General features: G+C 39.8%; 3 protein-coding genes across 3 annotated transcripts; 1 reads left to right on the forward strand and 2 right to left on the reverse strand.

Moving 5' to 3' along the window:
- Nucleotides 1-760: 760 nt before the first annotated feature.
- Nucleotides 761-6,018, reverse strand: LOC134452771 (thialysine N-epsilon-acetyltransferase-like). The gene is made up of 6 exons (XM_063203351.1): nt 5,877-6,018; nt 5,727-5,775; nt 5,529-5,612; nt 1,993-2,094; nt 1,799-1,839; nt 761-1,246 (listed from the first exon to the last, which is right to left on the reverse strand). Exons 1-6 carry the CDS (start codon nt 5,952-5,954, stop codon nt 1,076-1,078), a joined length of 525 nt encoding a protein of 174 aa, XP_063059421.1. The 5' UTR covers nt 5,955-6,018; the 3' UTR covers nt 761-1,075.
- Nucleotides 6,019-6,262: 244 nt separating this feature from the next.
- On the forward strand, nt 6,263-12,635 carry sat2b (spermidine/spermine N1-acetyltransferase family member 2b). Its single transcript, XM_063203352.1, has 6 exons — nt 6,263-6,419; nt 6,542-6,593; nt 6,701-6,784; nt 7,942-8,043; nt 8,155-8,195; nt 9,645-12,635. Exons 1-6 carry the CDS (start codon nt 6,357-6,359, stop codon nt 9,822-9,824), a joined length of 522 nt encoding a protein of 173 aa, XP_063059422.1. The 5' UTR covers nt 6,263-6,356; the 3' UTR covers nt 9,825-12,635.
- A 1,217-nt stretch (nt 12,636-13,852) lies between these two features.
- Nucleotides 13,853-20,325, reverse strand: LOC134451821 (claudin-15-like). The gene is made up of 4 exons (XM_063202219.1): nt 20,109-20,325; nt 17,847-18,011; nt 16,971-17,052; nt 13,853-13,952 (listed from the first exon to the last, which is right to left on the reverse strand). The coding sequence occupies exons 1-4, from the start codon at nt 20,323-20,325 to the stop codon at nt 13,853-13,855; spliced, it is 564 nt and encodes a 187-aa protein (XP_063058289.1).
- Between the last annotated feature and the right edge of the window lie 2,399 nt (nt 20,326-22,724).

The following is a 22,724-nucleotide window of genomic DNA, read 5'->3' on the forward strand; positions in this document are numbered from 1 at the left end:
TAATAGAGCATTGCACATCCTGTGCTACAGTGAAAATGGACCATCCAACTTGTGTTAGTGCTAGCTTCAAAAGTCAGCCTCCATGATGGCATGCGGGTGCAGTAGTGCATTGGTTAAGATGTTCTCACTCATCTGTAGAGTTAAATACAGTGCTGAATGGTATAAATGGGTTTTAAACAGCATGAAAAGCCACTCATGCATTATATTTTGAAGGGAGATCTTCGATTACTGCCACATAGTAAGGTCAAATTGCATTCTCTACTATATTTTAACAGTTTGGCTCCATCATAAGGACCAGCAGGTGATAAAATGGTGGGTTTTTGGTCAAGACCTGTCACACTGTAAGCACTACAGAAAGGAAAACATTGCAAAACATGACGAGGAATACACCCACCATTTAAGCTGTTGAAATCATGTCCAAGATAGGAATGAACACTGTTTTTATATAAAGTTATCTCATTGGTTAATGTATTTAACTGTAAAGCATTGCCCTTTGTTTTGTTTTTAGTCTTCTTCGACATTTGCTGCCATTTATTGTCTCCGTCCCAACTCTTTTGAGACGTGTTGGATTTATCAAATTAGAAATGAGTACATATGTCCCGCAAAACAATATTTTTTCTCGGTTTTAACACTTAATATGTTGTCTTTTCACTATTCTCCATCTAATGAATAGATTGAATGTTTTGAAAATGATAGCATTTTGATTTTATTCACTGTTTACCAAACGTCCCAACTTCATCGGAGTTGGGGTTTGTAGTAAACCAAAGTACATATCAATGCCACACAGGTCTTTCATTCATTAATACAAAAATTAGTAAATTGCAGTAAAATATAAGAGTTCAAGAGAGGTCCTGTGCACAAGCCCTCAGTAATACAGGTGCAGGTGTGAGGCAGGAAAACTTCATCAAAGATGAAAGTTCAGAAAACACAGAACACTGGTTCTTTTTTTCTTATTTTATTTCTTGGAGTGAACAACCTGTTTCGCCCAGTGCGTCATCATGTTCTGCAGTGTTTTCTGAGCCGTTTTCCAAACTTTCATCTTTGATTAAGTAAAATATAATTTCAAATGCAATCATTAGTTTGCTCCTTGTGCGAGTTGGTCCACGGCATCCCCATCAAAGCGTAAAAAGTGACGTCTTTCTGTCAGTTTGAGGTCTTCTGCACCTTTGGCCATGTAAAACTCTATGAGGGGTGTCATCTCTCTCATCTCCGTCAGCATAATGGCACAGAGTTGCTCTTTTGCTTTCTAACAAAAAAACAAACAAACAAAAGAAACAAACATCTCCAATCACAAAACCAGCAAGAGTGACCAACTGCCATTTACACATCCCCCCTACACCCACGGTAAACACATTTTGACTTAACAACACACTGAAGGTTAAAAGGTTTGGCAGAATATGCTTTGCTCTGCTTGTGTTGTGTAAGCAAGGACACACTTGTGTACCTGGATTTCACACAACAAGGGCAGGAGCGTCGACATACAGTAAGGGTAAAGTGGGACTGAGTTACCAGGGCCTAGGGTGACCATCTTCTTGACAGGTAAAAGGAGGACATATTTTAAGACAGAAAATTTGCTTGTTTCTCAGATGCAATTTCATGAATTTTAATGCATTTTTGTCCGGCTTAATGCTGTGCCTTACGCCGGACAAGGCACTGAAAAGACGGACGGTCCAGACGTCTGGCCACCCTACCAGGGCCCCATGTGCCCAGGGGCCACATTGGGAGTCAGATTTTTAAGGCTCACAATTTGGTGCTGCTACGCCCCTGCATGAGGGAAAACATCCTCTGGTAGCCTCACCTTTGCCACTGTACTTAGGAGACCTTTTCCGATTCCTTTGCCTATAGGGAATGAATGAATAAATAAATAAATAAATAAACTGATTGAAGGAAGGCTTTCCACATTAGTAGATGCAGGTTGTAGAATTAAACAATTCAGAACATCAGAACCATTATTATTATTATCATGTAAAAAAAAATGTTTGGAAGCTTTACCTCTGCATTCTGGCATGACATAGAAATCCCCCAAATACACAGCTCTGCCATTCCAAGTGCAATAGGCATTTGTATACAGAACGTATGCAACAACTGTATGGCCTAAAAAAGACAGACCCAAAGCAAATTCTTTCATAATTCCTAATGGATGTATGAAACGCATCATGTAGTGTGCGTGCGTGCGTGTGTGTGTCCATTCACAGTTGCATTGTGTGTCTGTTTCCATTCACAGTGACATTCTTCCACTTTGCCTTAGTCACAGTGTACTGTAAAATTTACATAGCATTCCAATGGAAATACTGAAACGCTAGGCACACTTCAAATACTTTTTTCCTGATGTATTATTTCATACTAGAGAATCTGAAGAAGACCTCAATGGCCAAACATACAGTAGTTCTACCATGGAATAAAACAGAAAAAAGGAGTTAAAGTGTGCAGACTCCTCACACCAAAACTTGATTCAGCCTTTGGGTCATTTCACGTGAAATCAGACACTTTGGGACCCGACCGACACGGATTTCAATCATACTTGCTGTGCCTGTTTAGTAGCAAGGTAGCACCCCAGAACTGCATTTGTGTGAATCTGACACCAATATTAAGGGAGAAACAGACTAGCGAAGGTTTACATATGAGGGTAGGACACTATGCATTCAGCCTTGATTATATCAGTCAGTGTAAGTCACAAAAATATGTCCGTGGTGTTATTTGAAAGCTCTTTTCTGGCTCTACACATTACACAAACAGCATGGAACACAACAACCCTCAGAATATGAATGATCATAAATTGAAAAATATGTAATAAATTGAATATAAAAAAACATATTTTAAAATGGCCAGTTCCTTGTCTTAACATAGCCTCCAATGTCATGAACAACACCTGAAATGCTGGTGTTTGGTTCTTTATTCATTTCAGAGACAATGGGACTCAAAAATATGGCATCATACAAATCACCTAGTAATAATATGGTGATACCACAGTAATATCACATGACAGTATGTCTATTGGAATATGTGAAGGATGGAGATGGCCCATGAGGATGCAGGAAGTTCAGTTTCACCTCTCCAGTGCTCTGCATACATTCCTCAACACATGCTAGTTGCCATCATATACAGCTACAACATACCCTTTGATGCTTGAACATTTAAACAATTCCTTTACTGAGCTTATTCTTTCAACCCTGCCTTCTCTGAATGCTTAAAATGGTCTAGCTTCCACTGTGTCCATTGACAATGGGCAGAAGCCGTGTAGTTTTTGAGTACCTGGAATAGGGACCGACGAGGGTGCAGGGCCGACCGGGATAATGCCCGTTATGCCAGATGGCCAGTCCAGCCCTGTCCCTGACACTACTCTATTACTACTTCATTACAACTCATTTCAACCTTTATGTCCCATTATCTCTGAAATGAATAAAGAACCAAGCACCCCATTTTCAGGTGTTGTTTATGACCTTACAGGCTATATGTTTAGACAAGAAACCAGCCATTTTAAAGTATAAGGTTTTTTATATTCAATTTTTAATTTTTCAATTTATGATAATTCATATTCTGAGGGTTATTGTATTCCATGCTGTTGTTTAATCTGTAGAGCCAGAAAAAAAGCTTTCAAATAACACCACAGACATCTTTTTGTGACTTACACTGACTGATATAATCAAGGCTGAATGCATAGTGTCCTACCCTCATATGCAAACCTTCGCTACTCTGTTTCTCTCTTAATATTGGTGTCAGATTCACACAAATGCAGTTCTGGGGTGCTACCTTGCTACTAAACAGGCAAAGCAAGTATGATTGAAATCTGTGTTAATTTTGTCATCCATTTTTTTATTTAGTCTTAGTCTTAGTCTTGTGTTAAAGTTTGTTCTTAGTCTTAGTCGCTTTTAGTCTTTCACAAATCATTTGTGTTTAGTTACCAATTAGTCGACTAAAATTCCTCAACATTTTTGTCTAGTTTTAGTCTTTCACAAATAATTTTTGTTTAGTCATTATTTAGTCGACTAAAAGTCCTCAACATTTTTGTCTAGTTTTAGTCTAAACATTTTAGTCTTTAGTTTAAGTCACAATACAATAAAACACAAGGCCTTTAGTAATGCACTGAGACTTGGTTATTGCCATTCTGGTAATAGCAAATTTATAACACTGTGTCTTAAAGTAAAGCAGTCAATAGTGCATACAAATGTGAATATGTCGCTGGTGCTACGTATTCGTAAAGGGATTTTTGTTTTGTTAGAGAAGCTTCTCCCCCAATATTCGTTAGGGTCAGTCTGCTAAAAGTAAAATCGGTGGATGAATTCAGTTGTAATTAATCATTTTTTAAATCCCATAGTGTCCCTTTAAAGGTTGATTACCAATTAACAATTAATTTATAGGTTTTAGTTGTGGTTGTACCAATTTATGTCTGAGCCCCCCAAAAAAGTCTACGTCTTAGTCGTTTTTAGTCTTTTTTCAGTTAGAATTTAGTCGACTAAAAGTTAGTTCTTAGTCTTAGTCACTTTTAGTCTTTCACAAATCATTTTTGTTTAGTCATTATTTAGTCGACTAAAAGTCCTCAACATTTTAGTCTCGTTTTAGTCTTTCACAGATCATTTTTGTTAGTCAGAATTTAGTCGATTAAACTCTCAAAAGGTTAGTCGACTAATATATTTAGTCTTAGTCTAGTCGACAAAATTAACACTGATTGAAATCTGTGTCGGTCGGGTCCCAAAGTGTCTGATTTCACGTGAAATGACCCACATGTAAACCTTTGCTAGTCTGTTTCTCCCTTAATATTGGTGTCAGGTTCACAAAAATGCAGTTCTGGGGTGCTACCTTGCTACTAAACAGGCACAGCAAGTATGATTGAAATCTGTGTCGGTCGGGGACTCCTTTGTCCTGCACCAGGATGTGCATAATAATTACCCTTCCAAATCGAATACTCAAATGCCAGCCACAAGGAGGAAAGTGTCCCATCTCATGATATACTGCCATGTCATGAACAGCGCAATGACTTTCTGGAAGTTAGGAAGGTGTGGCCTAACCTGACCTCATAACTCATACCAACTAAATGCTGGATTAGACATTGCAGAGTTTACAGGCTTATCTGGAAGTGATCTTTGCTCAAAGCTTGCCATGACAGATTCTGAACCTAAAGAGCACAGTTGTGTCAAAGCCTCGGGAGAAAATATCAACATGACTTGTCCTTCACTGACAGATTGACAGTGCAGTCCATTTTACATGATGACAAAGCACAAGCCCAGATGTCTCAATTTTGTCCAGCCAACTGCGACCCAATTGAAGTGTAATAAATGTGGATTATTGGCTGTTTGGTGGGTTTGTGTCATTGCTAAAATGTGTTCTTTTTAATATGAGAAATATGGAACGGATACAACACCAAAACCAAAAACAAGAAAATGCACATAGGATTCAAATTATATGCCTTACTAACCAGACTGAGTATGAATGGGTGAATAAATTGCACTCATCATGTGCATTAGTGAATTAAAAAACGGCAGATTTTGTGAATTTGTGCTGCATGAAGGAGAGCATGCAGCCATATTTACCTTGATGAGTCTTACAGTGGTCTGGTATCTTTGCAACGAGGCACTGAAGTGAAGGGGATTCACAGAATAATTCCTGCATCAGCTCTTCAATGAAATTAAACATAATATTGTTATCGAAATACCTCTACCAATAAATAAACACACACATACACCAGACTGAATAGTTTTAGGGGCCCCAGAAACCTGTCAAACGTTTACCTTCTCTTGATACCTGCAAGTCAGATGACTTCTCGTGAAGAGACAGCTCCTACACATGGTAACAAAGTAACTTATTACAGCAAAGCAGAGGCAGTTTGCAACAGTAACATCTCTGCTTAAAGGAGCCGCGAGTATTTATGAGTTACTGACCGTGACCATGCGAAATAAATCATTGAAATCTTCTGCTTTAGGCGGTCGAATGCTGAAATCCATTTTAAAACCAAACATACAAATACTACAATGACAATTTACACTTGGCTAACCTTTCATCAATGTACCGGTAGTCTTCTGCACTGTAATCTACGGCTGCAAAAAAATGTTCAGAGTCAATGCGTCACCACTTTTACGCAATAGTTTGTAGTTTAGTTTGTGCTGCATTTTTAACATTCCATGCCTGCGGGTAGCCTAAAATACTATGGGATGTGTCTATGATCCCACGTGCTTAGGGATAACGGGGTTTGGGGAATTACGTTTTAACCAAACGTGCATATCTTGACCGCGCAACTATTGGTGCGCAATGACGCGCTTGAAGAAGCCATTCATATTTTGATTTCTTAGCTCTCTCCAGTCTGGGGTTCTGGTTCAAAGGACGACTTTTCCGTTTTCTGTCAGTGTCAGATTTATTTCCAAATGGATTTCACTATCCGACCTTCTAAGCCAGAAGATAGCAAAGACATAGCTCGGATGATATTCGTAAGTAGGCTACAACACCACCACCATGCCAACAGTTAATACGCGTTTAGTCAACACTATAACGTGTATGAATGGATGCATTGCATTTGTCATATTGTATGTCTTTTCTCCCAAACTTTTAGGATTTGGCAGAATATGAAAAAATGGGTGACCAAGTTAAAATAGGCGACGAAGGTGACATACCTTTTAAACATTACATACTCACAGGCAAATAAAGTTATGCTTTTATCAGATGCAAAGTCATACCAGAGGTTTAACACCACTTTTGCTTGTTTGTCCAGAGCTGAAACGGGACGGGTTCTGTGAAAATCCTTATTATAAGTGTCTCATTGCAGAAGTGCCCGAGGAGCACAAAACCAAAGACGGTAAATATTAACAGATTGCACCTTCCAGATCTAGGCCTGCTTGGGTGGGCTTGCATGTGGTGCCCAACAATCATGATATCATAAATGAAATCCACTCATATCATGTTCATACAGCCAGCATACCCTTTTCTTGCTGTAATCATACAGTGCCCAAAGTCTGCGTCATTCACAACAAGTATCGACCCAACATGTTACCTAATTCCCCATTTATTAGCTGTTATGTGGTGTGCTTTCTAGTGCCATAAAAGGAACCGCAGTGTCAATATGTCTGCGTCATGAACACCTGTTTCACAACAACATCCAGTGCACCTCTCCCATATGTGCTCTGTAATTAACTGCATGAATGAGTCTGCCACCCCCCAATCTGTTGACCTAACCTGCCCTGCTATCCACAGCATGGCATCATGCATAAAGTTGATCCCAATTGACATAGGCCTACTGTAGCCTATGTCAATACTATTTACTATGCCAAATGTTAACTTGGTGAAATCAATACAAGTAGACACTAGACCGTTAATTTTTGAATCTTAAATCTTTATCCAATGTACCCTCAAATTATACATTGGACACGCTTATCATCATTTATTGATATGTGTGGTATTATTATAATGTCCCCCGTCTCACACTTCTTTAACGCATTACCTACTGAAGGTGGACTGTTCAATAATAACACCCGCCTTTGGAGTTTGTTGTCGCTAATACTTGTAATATCCACATATATGATTGGTGGCTGGGGTTGTGATTTTAAGAAGCCTGCAAGCTTATTTAGATGGTGATAAGCAAAGCACCACTATATTACATTTTGATTACCTTTTATATGTGGCGTAACACTGATGAAATGTGACTGATGTTTTTGCACACCTCAATTTAGATGGGTGTTTTGGATGTGACCAAGGTTATGGTTTAAAGCAGTAGACAAAATCCCACACACCACTCATTACACATACATGTATTGCTCATAAAGGTTTGGTTGTTTAGACCTTCTCTAGACCTAGGCCTATTCTTCTGCTTTGAGCCCACAGTACACATCCCTCAACCTATTCTACTTAAATTATATCCACTTTTACAAAGTTATTATTCTGTCATTTTTTGCAAATTTATGTGATTGTCTTAACCCTCCTTTCACGCTACACTTTTTTTTTTTTAAATGCTTGCAGGTCATGTCAAAGTTGGCTATGCCCTCTTCTTTTACACGTATAGCACATGGAAGGGCCGCTGTGTCTATCTGGAAGATTTGTATGTCATGCCCGAACTGCGAGGTAAACAACTCCCCTCCCCTGCACTGCACCACTCTGCATGTTTGTGTGCATGTCTGTGGCTTTGTTTGCTCAGCACGAGTGGAAAAAGTTAATGTCCTTCCTCTTTCCCAGGTAAAGGGATTGGAAAGGCACTGATGTGCTCCGTGGCTAAAGTAAGTAACTTCTTTATGAGACATTTACTGACTTTTATTTATGAGTAGTGCCTATGGGTGTAGCTGAGGCTATATCTATCAAGATAATAGTAATTCTGTACGGTTGTAATTACCTTAAACCACACATTATTGGAGTCTCTGGTCATTTCCGTAAATAAATCCTTAAAATGTTAATGTAAAAAAGTTAATAACAATTGAATTGACATTGATGCCAAATCATCTTGGGTAAGTCTCATCAGTACACAGAAGGTGTTTAGTCTTTACAATGCCACCTTGTGGACCAACACCGTAATAGCTTTAATGTCACTTAGGCATCATTTTTATGAACCTGTCAAAGTGTGTTCTCTGATTTTCCACCTAAAGAAAGCTGTTTACAACTAAATAAACAACAGCACCGTTCCAGCCAGCAGTTCCAGATATCTCTATCATCTGGGAGATCTGTATTGGCTGAGATTATGAGTTCATGGGATCTGTCTGCAATGTGACTGATGAAATACGGCACGTGGAACACACTAGAGACACAAACATTAGGCCGTAACCCTGTCATCCTGAATGTTAAGACTGGGTCGGTAAGTTTATCAGGGGACGACGCACTCAACTTCTTGGAAAAAATGAATGACTTTGGGTGCGTGATAAAAGGTATCAACTTAAAGAAGAAAAATCCACACTCACAAGCTACGTCTCATTATTTGTTTATAAATTACCACCATGTCCACAACCAAACGCGTTTCGGCTCTCAAGCCTTCACCTACCACGCACTGATGAAGGCTTGAGAACCGAAACACGTTTTCTTGTGGACATGGTGGTCATTTATAAATAAATAATGAGACGTAGCTTGTGTGTGCGGGTTTTTCTTCTTTAAATCTGGGTCAGTAGCCATTGCCCTGGTTCTGAGGTAGATAGGTAGGCTAGAAATCTAAATGCCTTTTTAGACGCGTCCCAGCATCTCTATAAGAGAGTATGTCCGTTCGTCCGTCTGTCTGTCTTTCGGTTCATTTGAAGCATGGTGCTTAGTGTGCCTCAGTCCTGGCTGTGTCAAGAATGGAAGCGTTGTGAAAACATGTATGGTTATCCCACAAGAGCTGGATACTCAAGATGTTTGTGAACCACAGTGATTGATCAGAACTCATTGAAAGTAATTCTGACATCCCCTTTCGATTTGTTATTTTGGTGGGTATTGGTTCTGACATCTACACCAGCTGTTGGAGAAACTAAATTACTTGTGACACTGGCAAACATCAGGCAACTCTCTGACCCGCCTTGCACATGACTCCCCCATGTTGCAATGTGTCTGCACAGAGAAGAAGTGTTACCCATTCCCCACCCATGACAAGTGTCTACACTAGACTATACATTATCTTGACGTGGGTCTTGTGTGGTGGTGAACCTAGACTAGTTGCAGTAGGTATTGAGCTGAGTGATTATGCCCCCCTTGTCTGCCAACTCTAGGTGGGCAAGGAGCAGCAGTGTGCCCGGCTGCAGCTGTCGGTTCTGGACTGGAACACTCCGTCGATGGACTTCTACCTGGCCAAGGGTGCCCAGGACCTGACCAAAAGCGAAGGATGGCACTTCCTACGCTTTGATGGAGCGGCGCTGGACAAGCTGGCAGAGGAGGCCCCCAATAAATAACACCAGAGGGCCTCTTAAAGTTTATGAGGGCAACACAGGGCAACTTGGTGAGCAACGTTTCTGGGCAAAAATACTATGTCAGGTTATTTGGACTTTTAATCACTACAACACTTTAATCAAGAGAACTTGGGTGAGCAGTAGGGTAGTTGATCATTCTATCAGAAAATCAGGAGCCAGTCATGTTGTTGCCCAGCAACATTGCTCAAAAAGTTGCCCTGTGTACAATAATACAGTATAGTTATATACAAGTCAGTGCCTGTGTATAATCACCCTTACTATGAAGATCTGTAGTTTGTAATGACTATCAGTGATGACTGTGACTGTATTTGTTGTCAAGGTGCTTTTGTGATATTTCAAAGATGAGTACAGTCCTTCCCAGAAGTTTTGTTTCCTATCCGTGTTGTTGGAACAACAGCTAATAACCTGATGTTCAATTTATCAATTGGCTTCAGAGGTCGCACATAAAGAAGGCTATAACCAAATGAAGCAAATGACTTAATCAACAAATTGTATGAGTCTTTGCTGAAACACATACATGACATGCAGTCCTTCAAGCTAAAGGAAGTCATACAAGATATTATTTTGGATCTTTCAGCACCAGTGCCTCAGGTTCTGATGTTATGTAACATGTTTGAGTGTTTTTAAGTGATTTATCTGCTCATTTTTCACATTATTTTCTGTAAGCGACAATACTTTTGTCTTGCCGAAATCTGCCCTTTCCATATCCATTCAATGATTTATCTTTCTTCTGTGCAACAAATTTATTTTTGTACATAAACATTTTTTGAGGGTTGTAGCTTTCATATGAGTAAGTTCTGAAGCCAATTGATTTATTGAAAATCAGTTTATTAGCTGTTGTTCCAAATCCATGGATAGGCAACAAAACTTCTGGGAAGGACTGCATATCATCAATTGCAGCTGTACGGTAACTCTTACTACCATCTAGATTGTAATTTTTATAACTATCTGAATCGGAATTTGTGTTTTGTTTTTCTGTGATGCTGTTGTGTGCACAGCCTGTAGGATGTAGTATGGCGCAATTTGATTTTTTAAAATACATGATGCCACTAAGTGGCTATGGCAAAAAAAGACCACTGTGTTTCAGTGAAACCTGAGATAGGCCCAACGCCGGAATCCTAGTCTCGTGCCCTGCTCCTTAAACTCTGGACTGTAGAAAACATTTCATTTTAGATCCTAATTTACCAAGTTTCCGTATTATGATGGGATCTCAGTCGCAGATCTCCCTAGTCCCAGGATAATTGTGTGATTGCACTCAATTAATATGAACTATGAATATGAATATGAATATTCCAACAATATCGGTTAAGTCTGAGTCCAGCTGTCAAGGGTTACATTTACTTGTAGAACTGATTTGCATGCGACCCGACTAATTTCTTTATGCATGTCCATCCCATATGAGAGACGTCTAGAACAAATCAGAGGTTAAAGTTGCTGGAAGGTACCATATTTATGAGATCCTAGGTCACATACACTTTACTCCTATTCGACTGCAATAGGAAGCGAGAGGTGCATGTCAAGAACTACACTCAGAAGATCTGATCATCCCGAGTAAGTTCCAGTTTACGATAACAGATGTCAGAACATTGGATGCATCCGTTTGTTTAAGAGTGATATGACCATGGGGCTGTAGTAGACAGCTGTACAGTACATCTTCACAGTCAATTACAGATTTGATTTCGAACCTCCCGTTATGTCATTCTGTTAGAGGTATTAGTTAGGTGACATCACTTCTCAAACATTTGTCTGAAACGGGCCAAGGACCACTTTGTTCCCAAACAAAAAATGTTTTGTTCGTTTATATTTTTCAGGGACCCCCTGTCAACTGAATTGATGGGCTTGCTCACACTACATGTACAAGTGCTGCAAATGGGGATCACTTATTTTTTATATTAATTATGTGAGGTATCTTGCAGACCACAGTTTGAGAACCACTGGCCTTGTTAGATCTGGTCTAGCTAAACACATGAAACTGGGTGGCAGTGTTGTGCCACTGCATAGGCTATATAGCACTTTTTAATCCTTATTCAGTATTACCAATAGCAGCTCACATACAGAATCTGCATATGAAATATTTACAAATATTTACCACAACGCAATTGACTTTAACCACATTTGACAAAAAGTCATTGTTGTGTCTACTAGTTTTTCTCTGTTGGAAAAATCCAATTGCCTCTTTGAAACATTTGAACTTACTGACATACAGTAAGTTGAAGGTTGACCAGAAAAACAGCAGTGTGCGATGACTCACCACCACCATGTTTACTATTTGACCTTGATGCTATTAATGTACCATCTAGTCTTTGATATTCCTATTTATGGATTTATTGATTTATACAACAGCATTTTGATCAGCATACCTCAGCCTCCTGACGTGCCAAATGATCTTTGTTATTCCTGTTTATGGACTTATTAATTGATTTATCACCATTTTGATCAGAACATCACAACCTGAAGGTGTAATATTGTGCAACTGCTCCTTTGTAGTTAGGTCAGGGTACCGGAATAGCATGTGGTATATGGACTGTTGGTACGATAAAATGTGATAAGTTAACTGTCTGTGATTGTTGTGTAACAGTGTTTCTCCGGTTACACCATGTGACATACACCATGTGACAGCCCCCAACCAAGAAAACTTTCATTAACACAAGATTTTTTTTCCAAATCATTTCTAATAGACTATTGTGACCATTTCGATACAAAACTGCACAAAAGCATGAATAAAGAGAAGGACATTTGCAAGTTGGTAGGAAGTTAAATGACTTCTACCATTAAAGGGACAATTAACATTCACTTGGAAACTGTACTGGTCACAAGAATTTTTTATTTTCAAATCATTTCAAATATCTTGACCATTTGAATACAAAACTGCACAAAAGCATGAATAAACAGATGGACATTTGCAAGTTGGTAGGAAGTTAAATGACTTCTACCATTAAAGGGACAATTAACATTCACTTGGAAACTGTACTGGTCTGTTTGGTGTGTGAAAGCACTTGAATTGTGACTTCAGCATCATAGGATGTATGGGCAGACCCAAGCTTCAGGTTAGCAGCAGCCCTGGACTAACAAGTCTAGACTAGTATACATGAATATTTTGAAGAGCAAACATTTATCCTGGCCCACTGAGGTGCCTTGTTGTAAGAACAAAATTGTTCCAAAGTTGGACAGTGCTCCTTTAAGTGACACATTAGCAGTCCCAAACAAGTCTTGTTAAAATCAACATTGAATTGCACCAATCAACACTTCCTTTGCATGTCTTGAACTTGGCAAAACAACAGACAGTTTTACGTTAATAATTTCTCTTCTCTCTTTTCCACTTGGTCGATAACAAATTCTGTTAATAAACAAAAGATTGCGAAGCTATGCCCAGAAAAAAAACTATTCCCAACTGTAACCTGTCAATGAAGACATGTTTTTGAGAAAAGATCTTTGAAATTAAAGAACACAAGACTGTGGGAAACATAGAGCTGACCTTGTATTTTCCACTGCTCTAGTTTAAAGGTTTTTAGCCCTCCAAGGCTCTTAATGGGCCTGAGGCCCTAAGCAGGTGCGAAAGCGTGCCTCTGCTTACATGTGTATGTATTATACAGTACTACCTGTTCACCTTGTGCATCTGCATATAGCCTACGTTTCCTGTCAGTGTAGAGAATAGTGTTTTGGACTGCTTTAGTATTTTCTACTACAGTAAGCGTCACACGCAGTTGACTACACGCGTCTGTATCATTCTTGTATTTTATACTAACCACTACAAAAATAAAAACATATCGTAGAAAAATAAAATACCAGAACCCGGAGTGAACAGAAATGAGCTGCCATTTCAAATGCACCAATGTTCTCCTCCCATTGGACATGCCCGGGCATAAGTGGCATTAGATAAGAGTTCATGGGTGTCTCTGGGTAATTCTTGGATCCACATACTCTGGATCTCACATACTGTAAGTAGGCAGAATCACTCAATGAGGAGAATCACTCAAGCAAATTTCCATCTCGGTGAGCGGTTTCCTCATTTAGACGTACACATTGACTTTGTAGTTGCTGCAGGTGCTTTCTGATAGCGATCTGTTAATCTTCTGGTAAGTTCTGGTGAGGGGCTCAAGTGGAAGATCTCTGCAGACAAAAAATAAAGTGTAGAGAAATCAGTAAAAGCAAGCAGGAGATTGATTCATCACCATGAGAGATGACCAGTCAGAAGGTGGAGGCTGATGAAACAGGCGATGTTGAAGAAGAACGGTTACATTCTCCATCAATTATTAGTCATTAATAGCAGTGCCCACACATGTTCTTATCAATACACAGTGTCGTTCTCAACCATGACCTCCAATCAACCCTTTGGCTAAGCTCCTTTATGTTGTCTTTAAAAGATATGACTGGAAGGGTGTTGGGTGTTGTGGTGCACGGCGCTAATGCACCATACCATGAACCTTGCCCATCACGGGACCCAGTCGAAACCATTCAGGGTCATTTCCCAATTATACCCTATCTCTCACTCACTTCCTAGAAACATCTTTATGCTGCTCATTGAAACTGGGTTGCCTATTGCCAAATTTGATATTTTCATGAAAGTTAACAGAGTAATAAACTAATATTTTCTGGCCCAAGTAAAGTCATTTTTTGCAGCTAAAAATGGCTATTCCTGGAAATTCAAAATGGAGAAGATCCCCCTTTTCATGTATGAAAAGAAAGTGCTATTTTTCCTGGCATAATGAATACTTAGAATTTGATGGTGGTGGTAAGTATTCATGAAAAAGATAACATTAGTGAATGGGTAGCATGAATTCTGGAAATAAACAACTAAAAATCTTATACACAGTCTACCTTTTGAGAATTCCTGCCAATTCCAACATGCAGTACTCTTGACATACACTACCCTTGATTTGTTGTTGGGTACTGACAACCCCAGGGTAGCGCAAGCAATACAAGTGCATGTTAAAATTGGCAGGAATTCTCCTTTATTGTCCTATGAAATAAAGGCAAAGTCCAAACAAATATAGGTTAACAAAAGATATGAATTGATACATACATTTGGTTTCCTGCTGGTTCCATGCTGCAGGCACACATTATAAGGGACCAGCTGAAAATGGCAAGCAGACCTGAACCCCAAGTGATATACAAGCCTGGTCCTGGCTCAAACCTACACACACACACACACACACACACACACACACACACACACACACACACACACACACACACACACACACACACACACACACACACACACACACACACACACACACACACACACAATAAAGATACCATACTTAAATACATCATCATAGAAATGAACATAAAACGGAATCTCTTGGTTTTTCTTTCGGTACAACATGACATCACAAAACAGTAATACATCCAACTTGAAAAATAAAAGAGAAATCATGTACAGTACTTTGGACCTTTGAGCCCAACATTTTCCTATGAAATTATTATTATCACCTACACTCGCCAGCCACTTTGGTACTCTCACCTGTACAATCCCTCATTGATGCAAATTTATATTCAGAAAATAACATGGTAGCAATTCAATGCTTTTATGAAGTATGTAGACATGGGGAAGATGATCTGCAGCAATCAGAACCATCAGAATCAGAACGGGCAAGAAAGGTGATTAAAGTAACTGAATGTGGCATGGTTGTTGGTTTATGGTGCCAAATGGGCTGGTCTGAGTATTTCAGAAATATTGCTCTATATGTAGAAGGATTTTAACACACAACCATCTCTAGGGTTTACAGAGAACCGGTAGAAAAAGAAATTAATCCAGTGGTTCTGTGGGCATAAAAATCCTTGTTTGATACCAGAGGTCAGATGAGAATGACCAGACTGGTTTGAGCTGATAGAAAGGCAATAGTAACTACAATAATAACCACTCATTACAGCCAAGGTATGTAGAAGAGCCTCTCTGAACGCACAGCACATTGGTTGAACCTTGAGGCGGATGAGTTAAAGCAACAGAAGACCACACCGGGTGCCACTGCTGTCAGCTAAGAACAGGAAACTGAGGCTATCATTCGCACAGGCTGACCAAAATTGGCCAATGGAATTTGGAAAATTCTGCCTGGTCTGATGAATCTTGATTTCTGCTGCGTCACTGGGATGGTAGGATCAGTATTTGGTGTCAACAACATGAAAACATGGATCCATCTTGCCTTGCCTTGTATCAGCAGTTGAGTTCAGGCTGGTTGTGTAATGGGCCCCCTTGGTACCAATTGACCATCATTGCAATGCCACAGCATACCTGAGTATTGTTCAAGGCAGTTAAAAGTGGGTGCAACCCTGTACTAGCAAGGTGTACCTAATGAAGTGGCTGATGAGTGTTAAGGTAACAACATAAACTAGAGTTGTATTTTAGATTGGATTAAAATTACAACAGAGAAGATTAAGAGCAAGGTAGAATTGGATAGTGGCGTCAACAATGATCGATTCGGCGATCCGAATCGATCCGGGGCATGGACGATCCAGATCCAGATCCGGCAAGTTCCAGAATCAATCCGGCAATTTTTTAAAGTTTCAATTACTTCCATGGATATTTCGGGAGCAAATGAATGTTAAATAAAAACACTTCAAAACATTGCAAGACTGATACAGACTGATACAGAAAACAGCCAATAAATTGTTGCTCAGTATCTGACTACTTGTATTTCCTCATCATGGCTGAACATTTGTTTTGCGTTCAGTAGAAATGTAATGCATTGCAATGCATTGTAGAATTGAATCGAATCGGATTGGATCTAATAGAATCGAATCGAATCGGATCTACTACCTCCCGAATCGTGATCGAATCGGATCGTGAGGGCAGTGCCAATCCACACCACTAGAATTGGAGGATGAAGACAGTAAAGGTGAAGAAGGAAGGTGATGTAGATGTTTTACATCAGTTCATAGTTTTTTTTTTTTATTGATATTGGGCTCTTTTTTGATGGAGCAGTGCTGCTTTTGCTATGCAGTGTGCATGCACACTTTGCCGTGTCAATGCATTGAATGCACCAGAATGCATTGAAATGGGAAAGTGCGCATGCACGCTGCATAGCAAAAGCAGCACGACTCCATCAAAAACGAGCCCATTATTTGTCTGAAGTAAACAATGCAGAGAAAAGGTTGAGATTGTATGGCAAATCCATATCAACTTACTTAGTTCCGTCATAAAACCTGTCGAAGAACTCGTACACTATGCTGCAGGTGTACCAAGCCGCTGCGACCACTGTACATAAGCCTGTTTGCAGAAAGAAGCACATCTTTTAGTAAAATGATTTTAAAAAAGTATAGCAAAGGCATTTGAGAGCAAATTATTATCCCTTCCTGTCGTTGCATTACATAACATTTAGCTGACATTTTTTTTATCCAAAGTGACTTTCAAGTGTAAAGCAATCCTGCACACTGTTCATTCCATCAACAAACTTTAATACAATGTTTCGGTCATCCAACCTTTTATCTGTAGAAGGTCGGATGACCGAAACATGGTGCAAAAGCGTAATTTTGAACTGTCCAAAGTGACTTGCAGTGATTTAGGTACACGGTATTTGTTACACAGCAGTGTGGGGTTAGGTGCCTTTCTGAAGGGCACTTGAGCTGTGCTTGAAAGTAATGGAATGTATCCAACCCACATTCTTCCTACTAGTACAGGGTTTGAACCGGCAACCTTCCATTCAAAAGACCAACGCCCTAAAACATATGCAACATATGAAAAGGATATACAGTAGCAAAATCTCACATGCCTATATAGGTTTATAAAATCTTATATGAAAATGGGATTATTTTTAATAGTATGGGCCATATAAGTATGAACCCATACACATCCCATGTATACAATGCTTATATGTTACAGGATCTGGAATGTATACAGTATGTCTGCCTTACTTGTATGTGAGGAAAATGAAGAATAGGCCGCCTTCATAGTATGTGCCACATGACAATACTTTTGTTCATCGTTAAGTGTTTTATACGTGTATGTATATTTTTCGTATGGAGACTGCCAAGCATCTGCCACTGCCACTGTCATCGCCTTACCCTGCATTAGGAAGCAGAATCCACCCAGAGCCACCAGCCTGCTCTTGAGGACGTGGTTGTGGTCTGCCACCTTCGAGCACTGCATCCCAAATAGGGTGAGGACAACTCCAATCGCCCCCAGTATTGCTGACGCAATCATACATGCACGGCACACCTGGATGTATCCTTGGGGGGAAGAGATTAAAAAAGGCATGTATTACATGGAAGTGCAACTTTTCCCTTAATAATCACACACACACACACACACACACACACGCACAGGCACACGCACACACACACACACACACACACACACACACGCACACACACACACACACACACGCACACACGCACACACACACACACACCCCCACACACACACACACACACACACACACACACACACACACACGTGTAATTGCCTTTGTGAGGACATTCCATTGACACCCATTATAACAAAACTAGTAAATGCTAAAAGTGTGCCCTATCCAAAACAATCCCTAACCATCACTTGTCAGTAAACAAATGTGTTTGCACTTTTAGCTTTTTTTCACCAACAATAAAACAACTGGAGTAAAACATATTTAATGGCAGAGAGGACCGAACAAAATGTCCTCACAACCACAAATGTCCTCACAGCAAAGATGAAATGGCAGTATGTGGTCCTCACAATAGTTGTAATAACAAGTACACACACACACACACACACGCGCACACACACATGGAGGTACACACGCGCTTGCACGCACAATCATAGGGCTACATACATACAAATGTATGCAGTCCTTAAAGATATTAGTAGCTAAGCGGGTGTTATCAATGTTGGCATCTTGCCAATGGCCTTATCTCTTGTACTGTTATTTATAGGTGTTCCGATGCTTTTGTTCCAAAGATACGAGCCAAGCCATATAAATTGATACATTATGACATTCAATTATTTATGACATTGATACATTATGACATTCAATATTTAAAGGTGCACTGTGTACTATTTTCGAAGCTTATTTTCAGAATTAATTTTGCCCATTCACAAATGACACCCTTTTCACAAATACTTACCACTACCATCAAATTCAAAGTATTCATTATGACTGGAAAAATTGCACCTTTCATACATGACAAGGTGGATCTTCCCCATGTCTGCCATTTTGAATTTCCAGAAATAGACGTTTTTAGCTGCAAAACGTACTGTTTGTTGGTCATACTGAATATTAGTTCATTACTTATTACATGAAAATATCAAATTTGGAAACAGTCAGCACAGTTTCAATGAGCAGCATAGTTGCAATACCTACTCTGTACCATCAGTGCACCTGTAACAACATGCATAGAACATCTTGAAATAATCAAAACTACAAACTAATACTCCACTTTCAGTAGCCTAGACTAATGCAGCTGTTTTACGATTTGTTTTATGAAGGGACACTCAACCCTCAGATTAGGTGTCTGAACAGTCAATAAAACCAAGCAATATAAATTCCAACATGTAAACCATGTTAGACAATTATTATTATTGTTAGTCCAACTGGTCGATTACAGCTTAATTTGAATTGGGTATATTCTTGTTAAAGGGCTAGTGTGTAATTTTAGTAGGTCATGTCGAAAATGTGCTGCCCTGCCATATTTCATTTATTTCATGAATTTCCATACATAAAATTCCTTGTTGAATAATATGTATTTACTGGTCTGACCAGGGTGTGTTTCGGAGCCAATTAAAGATGCCAATGCCATTTCAAATGTCATGTTTTTTTTACCTATTCATGTATGAAAGCTGTACATTTCCAAGACATAATGAACGCTTAGCAATTGATGGTGGTGGTATATGAAAAAAGACGACATTTGTGATTGGACAGGATGGACACTGAAAATAAACTACTTAAACAGAAACACACACGCACACACACACACACACTGGGCATTTAAGCAGTGGCGCGCAATTTCTCACTAAAACAATACATGTCCTCATCTTATATCCAAATGTAGTCCAATCTTCGTTAGAAATGTATTACATTAAATCCGGCCCTGTTACAGGTGTTGTAGGCTATAATGAGTGAAAAATTGTCACTAAAGCCTAGAACTCTATTTTACGCATTTTACGCATGCTCGTTATTAGCCTAGGCCTATAAGTTTCAAGCAGGCTACTAGTAACCATGCAACGGTGGTATTACACTAAGTTTCCAGTTTATTCTACAAGAACGGATTCAATATTTTTATTTCACTGCCCATCTAAATCACTGGCATTGGGTTCAAATCAGCATTAGTTCATTGTTTCACCAGTCTTACCAGGTAGGGCGAGCATCGACTGAAATTCATAGCAATCAAAAGTTCCCATTGAGTCGGTGGCACAGGCCATCCAAAGATTTTCGAAAATTTCGTTGGTAATGACGACACCCCCATCTCCTGAGTTCTTCTTCCACTGCTTGTCCTGCAAAGATACTCCAACCATCGTCCAACTCATGAAACCCAGTGCCAGGGCAACCACTTCAATAATGTCTCTCATCGTCGGTAATAGTTTCCTATTATCGATGGCTACTACCTACATGGCTGGTCCTGAGTTTTTAATATCATGATTCAAAAAGTCATCAATTGCTATTAATTCCGGGAGACATGTTTGGTTTAAGGATAACGTTCTGAAGGACTGGCCCATTCACTGACAAATTCGATGGTTTGGCCTAACCTTCAGGAATTACAACGCGTCGTGGGTGTCCTTTAAATAGCCTACCTACCCCTGTATCACTAGGCCTAATAGATAAAAGTTGTTGTCCATCAAATATTTACTAAGTTAACGATTGAGCGAGAGGCCTTAGGCTCGAAACTATGTGTCATGGTTATCAAAACTGCATTGATCAAATAAATCATTTAACAAAAGCCTACGTGATTCATTAGGCTATTATAACATTTATTAGGTGCATGTGTGCAACACCTCCAATTAAAAAAAAAAAAAAAATCTAAGCTCCCATTTAAAAAAAAATCAGACCGCCCAATTCATGTTTGGAGCCATTTAGAGGAATATCTCGACATGGGAATGACCATCTCTAGTGTGATTTATTCTTAGTCTTACAACAGGCATACTTGTAAATGGACTTTGTGCACACCCCATATGCGGAACAAAAACGTTTTTAGAAGAAATATTTGCCCACTCCTTAGGAGTTTTCTTTTTTGGTTGTTCTTTTCCTTCAGTTTGTTTGCTCAGTGGCACGAGATGGCGCCAGTGCAGCCGAATCACGTTTCAAACCACGTTTCTTATGGGCTGTTTTCACTGCAACATTTGCGGTTTTTGACAGTTGTGAGTGCATGTATGCAGAATGGTGTGCATTAGCAAGTGGTAGGCCTATGCTATTTGCGCAATGAGGTCTGTGTGGATATGAATGCAGGCCTACCAACGTACAGTGCTCTCAAGGTTTGACCTGAGCTGGGAGTGAGATGCTTTTTTGTATTATTACGATATTATTTTTATGTTTTTATTTATTTATTTATCATCTATAACTAAATTATTATTCATTTTTATTTATTTATTTATTATTTTTTATTATTTTTTTTGAGGGGGGCTAAGCGTGGGTTAGTTTTTGGGGTGGTGGTGGTGGGGGGGGGGGGGGGTATTAGAAATTGAGAAAGACAAAGTGTGAAGTGAGGAAAGGCAGAAATGACTTGAGAACCCTGTTTAAAGATGTATGGTAGTGACTTGAGAACCCTGTGTAATATATAGACCTATGTATAGCTATATGCAAATGTATGTTAGTGAGTGTGCTGATGCTGATGGACGGAGAATGCTGATGGACACCTTAATTTCCCTCAGAATGAATTTAGCCTGGGTGCATTCCAATATACAGACTTCCGCCCTCCACTTGTGCTTGTGGCCTCGCATCTGTTGCTGACGCCCCGCCTCCATGGACAAAACAATAAAGTTTCCCCGCTGTCAGCATAGCCACAACAATTTTTGGGGTACTGTTCTTCATTCACCATCCCGATTGCAAATGAGGAAATTACAATAGAATCCTGCGACTAAATTAATTTCCTGTCGTCGGTGACATCATCATGAGGTCACAAGCAGGCAGGTGAGTAAGGGAGGACGGAAGTCAGCTTATGGAATCCGCCCCCCTGTCTCTACTCTAATACTAACCCACCGAAGAGGGCTAATGATAACCTTTAAAGCACGGGGGTCAAAGGTCATGTCAGATGACATTGGTGTGCCTTTACATTTAGGCAGCCAGTATACAGTATTTTCTTCGCACCTCACATCCAAATCCGCATAGATCAGTGAGTTCACTAGGCCATAAATCTGGCCCCAGATACTATAAATACGTTCAATACTCTAATCTCGCTATTGGGTACAAATTCCATGCCCAATAACACTGAAGTGCAATACATTCAATTGAACGTGAATGCCAGCCGCAACACCTGTTCTATCTCGCTATTGTTGCCGCTTCACCTTTCATCCCCGAGTGAAGTGGGAAGCGGTGATAGCCTTCCTCTATTTGGCTTATTAATAATCTCGGCAGGGTAGCCCAACACGCTTACGATAATGCTTCTCTGGGAAGGGTTTAGTCGTCCTCCAGGTGGCCGGCCAATAAGCGATCACACTTGGGTGCATATTCACATCATGAACGTCAACTGGTCAACGGGTCAACTGGTCAACTGGTCACCAATCATTTCAAACCAGGGCTGAGCTCACTCCTCCCACCAAAGTGCTCTGGGGAATCGAGGATCCAGACCAAAAATGAATTACAAAGTAATTACTGTGGTGTGGTAAAACCTTGCCTGATTATCATCGACTTTCAAATCTCGTACCGAGATGTTGGTCTGACCAATAAGATAATGAATAACGTTTCCCAAACGGCCTCATTAACCCGCCTCCCTGGGCTTGCCACTGGTCCATGCCAGAAAAAGCTGGGCTGTGCA

Source organism: Engraulis encrasicolus, chromosome 7 (assembly GCF_034702125.1).
Source record: "Engraulis encrasicolus isolate BLACKSEA-1 chromosome 7, IST_EnEncr_1.0, whole genome shotgun sequence".
Taxonomy (NCBI): domain Eukaryota; kingdom Metazoa; phylum Chordata; class Actinopteri; order Clupeiformes; family Engraulidae; genus Engraulis; species Engraulis encrasicolus.